We start from the raw sequence: 8,519 nt of genomic DNA on the forward strand, positions 1-8,519 counted from the left end.
CCAAAACCTTTTGGTGATACGTTTTGGTTCTTTCCCAACTTCAATGGCATTACTAGACGCTTTTTGTGTTTTTGGTTTTCCGATGTGGCAATTCTAAATGTTGATTTTTGATTTGATTGATGGCGTATGTACAGCGAGCCGTGGATTCGTCAGATGGTGAACCAAAGATAATCCTTTTCTGGACGAAATACCACGGAAGCGCCAGTTTCGATTTCGGATTGGGTTCAAGACCGTTCGAGACGGCCGGCTGCCGGGTTTCCAACTGCAAAACAACCAGCGACAGGTTGTTACTCATTACACGCCATCATTTTCCATTCGGGAAATCTCAACATCTCCGACATTCGTTTCGATCACCAGCGCTGGATCTTTTATTCCTTTACATCGCCAGTCAATTTGGCTCCCATTCCGAAATTCTTACAAGTAAATTGATTCAAAAGTTTATTTCTTAAACGAGATAACATAACAATGATTTTATTTTTCAAGGACAAATTCAATTGGACAATGACTTACCGCCGAGATTCCGATATTATTCATCGCTATCCATTCGGATCTCTGGTGGCCAGTAAAACGATGCGCAAGAGTTACGGCAAAACGCGTCCGACGGCCAATTCTGTGCAGCGTCGGATTCCGCACAAGAAGAAGCTCGTCGCCTGGATTACGTCGACTTGCCCGACGTCGGTGCGGCGGGAAAATTACGTGCGCCAGTTGGCCAGGCACATCTCTGTCGACATTTACGGCGGGTGCGGTCACAAATACTGCGGCAGTCACGAACAGGTGCGTGATATCCCTTTTAACTTTGTCTCTCTCTCTGCGTGCGTTCCGCGTGTAGGGTCCCATCGAAATATTTTCCAGATGATTTCGTCGGCAAAACCCCGTAAAAAAACAAAAAGAACTTTACCGAAAAAGCCACTTTCGAATGTTGTTGTGGCCGTTGCGATGCTAATCATTTCGTTCACTCGCCACCAGATAAAAAAAAAACTCTTGCGTGAATGCAAAAACAATTCCTCCTACTTCATCTCCTACTTTTATTTATTTTTATTCGGCCAATAAAAACAACGTACCCAATTACCTTGGTTATATTGTGTGTGCATAATATCCACTCGACTTTACCCGCGGGAGAATCGTTGAACGTGACCTTGCGGTACTTTTCGTCCCCCACCGGCAGCAATGGAGGGTTTTATTTGCCTTTGTCGGGATGCATTATACTCTCTCTCTCTTTTTGAAAAAATCCTTTCACGATCCGCCGTGTATTATAGTGCCGGGCTGCTTTTTTTTTTCAAGACTTGACAGGGATTTATATCCCTTACTGGCGTGAGTGAGCTTCTGCATTTTCTAACCCCCCACGTTTGTGTCGTATGAATTCGTGAGAAAAATGTCAAGAAAATGGAAATTAAATTCTTGATTGTTTTTTTTATTTTCTCCGCAGTGCATGAAGATGCTCCGTGAAGATTACAAGTTCGTGCTGGCCTTTGAGAATTCCCTGTGCACAGACTACGTCTCGGAGAAATTGTACACGGCGCTGGAGAATGGCGTCGTGCCCGTCGTCTACGGTGAGGCCGACTACCGGGCCTAGGGCCTACGCCCCCAGCTATTCTTACGTCAACGCCCGCGATTTCGGCTCGCCAAAGGAGTTGGCCGAGTACCTGTGGCTCTTGCACCAGAACGACCATCCTGTACCAGAACTATTTCTCGTGGAATCAAGACTACATGGTGGACAGGTTCCCCACCGACGGATGGTGCAACTTGTGCCAGATGCTACACAGACCCATCGAGTCGCAGGCCTATTCCGACGTCCAGCGATGGTGGGCCGAGGAAGTCACTTGCACCTCCAATTATCACTTCAATCTCACCGTCAGCAACAATCTAGAGCCGGTGGCGTCCAATTCACTCCACTAATTAAGTGTCGCCGTGATGTGGTACGTGTGGAAACAATTCAAAAACTTTTTTTAAAATTCAAATTTCAATCAAAAGAAACGAATCTGATGCGCGTCATCTGCTTGCTTCAGCCCCATTGTTGTTCCATTTGAGAAACAACCTTACCCCTCCACATTTGAACAATTAGGCTATACGATTACTAGTTTATGCCGGTTTGAATTGCCAATTTGTGTAACATCCTGAACGCGCTGAAACCGCCAATCGACGGCCATTTTTTTGCTTATTTATGAGATAAAATTGAATTTGTTGTGTCCTAACATTTAACGAGAATCTGGTCGAGAAGATGAATATGTGTTGACTTTGCGCTACATCGTTTCATATTGTGAAAAGGTTTTTTTATTTGTCCATCGCTATTTTTTCTATCGAAAAAATGTTTTTAAGAATTTGCCTTTCCGGTAGTAGAGTTCCGTTACACTCGATTTGTAGGGAAATAAAGAAAAGATTAATGTTGGCTGAAATACGGTGTGCTATACAAGCTGTTCGTTTACTGTCACGGTATCAAGTGAATGTATAATTAGTGGCCCTCTGACGTTTGTTGTCAGCTGTTTCTGTCCGTGGGCACATCCAATGTGATGACGTCTGATAAAATAAATGTTTTCCCACCAGAAATCTCATTTCGTGTTGTCTCTCGAAAGGTTGAAGCATAGATAAAGAAGACTGGTTTCGCATGTGCTATCCTTTTAGCCCTATCCCTACTGACCCCGAGTTCTTGGAGTGCTTGTAGTGCCTCTAGCGGACAAAGTACTGTACTGCACCGAGGCTACGAAGGGTTTTGCAGACGAAGATTGTTTTCCTTCTGTCTTGGTAAAATTCTTTGCTGGCGTTTAATAGTTTTAGGTAATTTTGCCTTAAAAATTTTTATTAAGAAGTCAAATTGTATTTAATTTTGACATTTGCTAATTACAAAAGCAGAGAAATCAATTGAATCATTGCAATTGAATAGAAGTAAGCAGAGTGTAGAGATGAAAACGTACACTAGAGGGCAGGACAAGTAGTCCAAGATTGGAGAAATCGGAGGAAGGGTAGCAAGAATGTTGGCGACAGTTGGCCATGTTAATTTTCTTATGAAGAGCATAAACCAGTGGTCTTTGTCTATGGTTGAAGATTGAACAGATTCGCTGACGCGATGAACTTTCAACAACATCCGACAACGTCGCAGCAGACGATTTATCTCTGTTGTCTACCATCTGTCATTTGTGTGCAGTCTTAAAAATGCTTTATTCGAGAGTTAGACAAACATTTCCTTAACGGACTCATGGTGTCGTAAATTTACAGTTTTTCTTTCGTGGGGGGGACCAGCAGAAAAGACAAAAAATAAACTGTTCCGAGTTACGGGAGTTGCAACGAGAAGTAACTCGGTCAAAGTGTTCACATACTGACCGTCACTTCTGCAAGTGTTACGACAAGATGCGATGCATACGTTTACTAACTTTTGTAGCTTCTTCTTGCGGCGGTTTCGAAATGTTTTACGCCTTGGGAAATGTGCACAGTGGCCTTTCCCGTGATTGATCGGCTTATAGTTTCGTGATATCGCCAACGGACGATTTGGAGGTAACGTGTCATTACCAAGTTTGTAGCGCTTGCCTTTCATGTTAGTCGTAAAGTTTTCATTTTGTTTTCAATTTTCAACGGAATGCTCTTTTGAGCCGAATAATGCCTAACCTATTCATAAGGGTTTTCCCCGATATTTTAAGGTATGCAATTATTACATTCAAAAAAGCATTTCGACTCTCAGTTTCTGAATTCTGTTCGGTAAGTGTCACATATCACAATTTACATAAATGGGTACGTAAAAATAGCAGAAATGGGCTCACACAACCAGGACGAAATGATTAAGAGCTAGGGGGGAAAAAAGTAACAGCTGGCTATCGGGTTTCTTTGCTATTAGAACTGTAATCTGCAGGACATTAATATTAATCGAACCATTACTTTAGGCACCCGCAAACAGGGCCGTATTTCCGGTTTACTTTTGGAGAATTTCCATAATACCAGAAACTGATTGTGCATGTTTTCCGTTTGCTAAATTTTCCGTCGAGGTTTTTTTTTTTGGAAAAACAAAGTGGATTGCTTTTGATTTAATAAACAGTTTAGGGTGCTGTAAAAGACCTAAAGTCTTTTGGTTGTCTATAAAAAAGATTGTCCTTGTGGGTGTCCAAATACCTTTTTAAAAAAGTAATGGTTTACTGGATAGCTTTCAATTGAATGGCTGTTAGAAATTTGCAAAATAATATACCTACAAAGTACAAAAGTAATAATCTTTCAGATGCAGATTTTTTTTTTAAACCGAACCAATTGATTCTTTAAATTCGTGTAAAATTCAAAAATTCATAGCTAGATGTCGCATTGTCACCCCTGTTGTTCCTGCATCATGAAACATGGCGAAACAAATTGTTGCTAATTTATACTTATATTCTTGTGATTTCAAATACCAAATTGAACTTCGGTATCATATGTAGGTTTTCTTGGCCTAGTTTCCTTATTTTTATACCGTGCCAACTGATTTCTTCAAATTCTAGATGCATAAGCTGTGAGTCATTCCAACAAGTTGACTTGTAGCGCTCAGTCATTTTCCATCCATTAGATCCTCATGCTGTCACAAGCCTAAAACTCATGTTTGAAGCACACATGTAGTGGAATACAAATGTGCCGAGATAAGGTATTTCCCGATTACTGCTACCAGACCATTAGTCATTACAATTCGGATTTTCGTATAACATAGGTATTCTTGCTCATGAAGCAAGGATCTTTTCTGAATCTCACAATTTTGGTGGCATACCGCATACCCTGCAACAGCATGTTTGTTGTTATGGTTGATTCTACTTCTGTTAAGAAGGAAACCCAGCTGAGGGATAGGTAGAGTTTTATTTCTCATAGGTAAATTCATGTAAATTTGTAAATAACAGCAAATTTCCTTGTCCCATTGCTACTTAGAGTGTTTCAGAGACATGAATTGACCTGCCATGTACCATATCTGCTTGATGAAAGTCAAATGCCTTACTACATTTATCACCTGTATGATAAAGGTAAGCATCAATACCACCTATCACCACGCTGTACTGGAATACTTCATGACACTTTCTTAAGCATCAGGAAATTTATCTAAACATGTGGAGTTATGCTGTTGGTTGCTGTGAATTCCATTTTATGGTTTCTTCTCTCTTCCTGTTCTTATCATGAACATTTCAGTGTTTTTCTTATAAAAGGTAAAGATTGATATGCTTTATTCATTGTTATATTTTCATTAATGTAAAACATTTGTTTTTACAGAGCACGCAGTTTCTTTATGGAATCGTGTGGTCCTGGCACGGAGATTCTTGTTCCAATGCTGACCTTTGTCCATGACGGAAGAGGGACTTCCACCAACTTCCATCCTTATCTTCGCGACGCACGCATCATCTAGCTTCACTGCTTCTAAACACAATTTGTTTTACTTCACTGGCGACTTGGGCAGTTTCTGGACCACTTCAGTGATCTTTTCCTTCCGCTGTTACAAACCTGTGATCATTCACCACGGGATTATGCCCAGGTACCCAACAATTGACTTATTTTCGTAGGTTATCTACCAATAGTCTAGTTGCGTTAGTCTCTGTCTGTGTAATAGTTTCCAAAATCAGGCCCTTTTACGCGCAAACGAAGTTTTACTTGGACGTTTCTTGTTTCTAACGCTAGACGGCTTTTTGATAATTTGCAGCTGTCAGAACAGTCAGTTTGAGCTACTTTGCCCATCCCTTTTAACATTTATCGGCAGTTATTTTTTTGAAATATTTAGTGATAACTGACGATTACTTTTCCAGCAACAAAGCTCACTTGTAAAATTTTCGATATTTACTTCTTTTTTTCTACTTCCGGTTTTCTCATTTCAGTCAGTAGTTCAGTAATTATTCATTCGAGGCACAAAAGAACCACATATTCGTGATCCTCGTCAAATTTGTGGTAAAGTTCATGTTATCTTTTTTACGTTTTCGTACTTCCGGTTTCGAAAATTTTCCTGAACTATACAGGAAAATTCTCGATTTTGGCCAAATTTTGGATTTCGTTTAAATCACATCTAATCGACCCCAAATTTCATGGAGATCACGAATATGTGGTTTAATTTGACGACAGCTCAATGGTTGAGGCGCTGTGGTTACTTCCGGTATACTTCCGGAATTTTTTTTAAAGACTAGCAAGTGAGCTTTGTTACGTGTACAGTTCTTAATATTGTTAAGTAGATTTTAAGCAATTTAAAGCGCGCCTTTGAAGTTTTGAGAGAAAAAAACAGATCAATGAATCTATATGTATTATGTGACTATTATGTAACTTCTATTGGCATGTCATTAAATAAGAATTGTTTTGTCTTTATTCAGCTAATGCAGAGGAGACGTCGAGAAGATGGATTTTCTCATCTTTAAAGATCGTCAACGGTCTCCGTCGGATGTTGCCCCTGCTCCTGGTGCGAACGAAACTCGGTGGAATCGCGACAGACACCGAGACTCGTCATCAACGTGGATCATCGTATTGTCGGTATTATTTCGTTTGTGTTAGTGTTGTGTTAACACGTTGGCTGCCACGCCTTTGTTCTCCCCTAGCTCCTTAGTACGGGCCGCGCTGTTCGGTCTCGTGGTTTTCATGCCGCGGGGTCGGAGAGTCGCACCAGCCCCAGATTTGCCGAAAGGCCCTGTTAGGCAATGCACCATAGTTCCCCCTTGTCGATGCGGTGATGGATTCTAGAGGTTGTGCATTCCATCTTCTCCTGTCACCGTGTCAGCCCGGACTTGTCACCAATGGCAAGTCCCACTTGGTCATAGATCCTTCAGACGTGGCGCGTAGAGTAGTAGAGTGCAACCTACGGGTTGTATGGCGTGGCAGTCAACGGGTTAACTTAAGTGTATGTATGTATGTATGTGATTGTAAAATGTGGTGGAATTGTGGGTGGAGGTGGGACAATAAAGCAATTACTTTTTATGTGTTTGTTCATTGTGTCTTGGTAAATTTATAACAAAGTAATGTTTAAAATTGATATATATTTCTCACAATATTGAAATCTTACATATATTCACAAATAATTACGGTGTTCAGACTTCCTTTCAAGAACTTATAAAACAATCTGCCATGAACAACTCTGATATAAATTTAGAGTAGATTTGTAACTTACCTTGATAACGAAATTCGTCCAAACACCAGAATGTCGTTGTGCAGAGCGACTAGAGCAAGTCACTCCGACATGTGAAATTGGCAAAATCCAACAAAAATAAGAACACGTTGCAATTTTAAAAGGCTTAGAGGTGGTAAGAAAAGTCGTACAAGACTATTACCCGCATTAAAAAATTTATTCTTTCATTAAAGATCAACAATAAATTCTCAGTGACTAGTAACTATTAAGATGATCGACAAATCTGAAAACAATTACATAAAACTGGAATTTTGGCTCTAGTATTTAGGAGCCTCCCTGTAGTAAGCTGGAGAAGCGTAGGATGTGGTGTAATATTCAGGAGCCTTGGTGGTGTAGTGACTCGGGGCAGAGTAATACTTCGGGGCTTCGGTGTAGTAGGTCGGTGCAGCATAAGTAGTGGTGTAATACTCAGGCGCCTTGGTAGCGTAGTACTTGGGGACCTCAGTGTAGTAGCTGGGGGCAGCATAGGTTGTAGTGTAATACTCGGTTGCCTTGGTGGTGTAGTAAACAGGAGCCTCTGTTTGGTAGTAGCTTGGAGCAGAGTAATATTTGGGTTCCTCGGTGAAGTAAACTGGGGCAGCGCACGTGGTTGCGTAATATTCGCTCTTTTCGGTGTAGTAGCTAGGTGTAGCTTTAGTTATGGTGTAGTAAACTGGAGCCTCGGTGTAGTATTTCGGCTCAACGTAGTACGAAGGAGCAGCCGCTGTGTAGTAAGTTGGGGCTGCGGAATACTTTGCTGCCTCAGTTACAGTTGTGTAGATCGGGGCAGAGTAGTACTTGGGTTCTTGTGTGTAGTAACTTGGAGCAGAGTAGCTTGCAGTTAAGTACTTAGATGCCTCGGTGTAGTACTCAGCCGCTTTGGTGTAATAAGTTGGAGTCTCGGCATAGTATCTAGGAGCAGAATAGTATATAGAATAATCAGTACAGCAGTATATACGTCAATCAGTATAGTAGGCTATGGTAGCATACTTAGTCGTGTAGTACTCCGGTGTCTTGGTGGTGTAGTACTTGGGAGCCTCGGTGTAGTAAGCTGGGGCAGCATACGTAGTCGTGTAGTACTCCGGTGCCTTGGTGTAGTAGTCTGGGGCAGCATACGTAGTCGTGTAGTACAGTACTCGACTAGACTACTAGATGCTCACTCGACTGAATTCTTTCGCCTTTTCTCTCTCCTTTTATACGATTTTTTCTCATCCTGATACACCTCTTAAGCCTTGCGGCTATTGTACCTACGGCTATTCAAAACTCTATGTTTTAGCTTTTACTACTTTAGCTAGGTAATGACTTATGAGTAATGATAGCTAATGAATTTAAACACTCTGATTTTTAGGCAAAAGCTTATTGAATTGTAAATTATGCATCGATGTTATGTGTAACATTCTAAAAAAGCGTAAAGAACTAAAGGTAATGGCGTTCGTTTGCTCGGAAATTCCAG

At 41.0% G+C, this 8,519-nt stretch overlaps 1 protein-coding gene across 1 annotated transcript; it reads left to right on the top strand.

Annotated features, from left to right (window-relative positions):
• Window positions 1-174: 174 nt before the first annotated feature.
• On the top strand, window positions 175-2,544 carry LOC124315684 (alpha-(1,3)-fucosyltransferase C-like). Its single transcript, XM_046781504.1, has 3 exons — window positions 175-420; window positions 484-774; window positions 1,427-2,544. The coding sequence occupies exons 2-3, from the start codon at window positions 502-504 to the stop codon at window positions 1,571-1,573; spliced, it is 420 nt and encodes a 139-aa protein (XP_046637460.1). The 5' UTR covers window positions 175-420; window positions 484-501; the 3' UTR covers window positions 1,574-2,544.
• Window positions 2,545-8,519: the final 5,975 nt, after the last annotated feature.

Source organism: Daphnia pulicaria, chromosome 11 (genome assembly GCF_021234035.1).
Source record: "Daphnia pulicaria isolate SC F1-1A chromosome 11, SC_F0-13Bv2, whole genome shotgun sequence".
NCBI classification, from domain to species: Eukaryota; Metazoa; Arthropoda; class Branchiopoda; order Diplostraca; family Daphniidae; genus Daphnia; species Daphnia pulicaria.

Coding starts and splice junctions, on each gene's coding strand:
- LOC124315684 (XM_046781504.1), top strand. CDS start 502: ATGACTTACCGCCGAGATTCCGATATTATTCATCGCTATCCATTCGGA. Junction 775..1,426: donor ACTGCGGCAGTCACGAACAG/GTGCGTGATATC, acceptor TTTTCTCCGCAG/TGCATGAAGATGCTCCGTGA.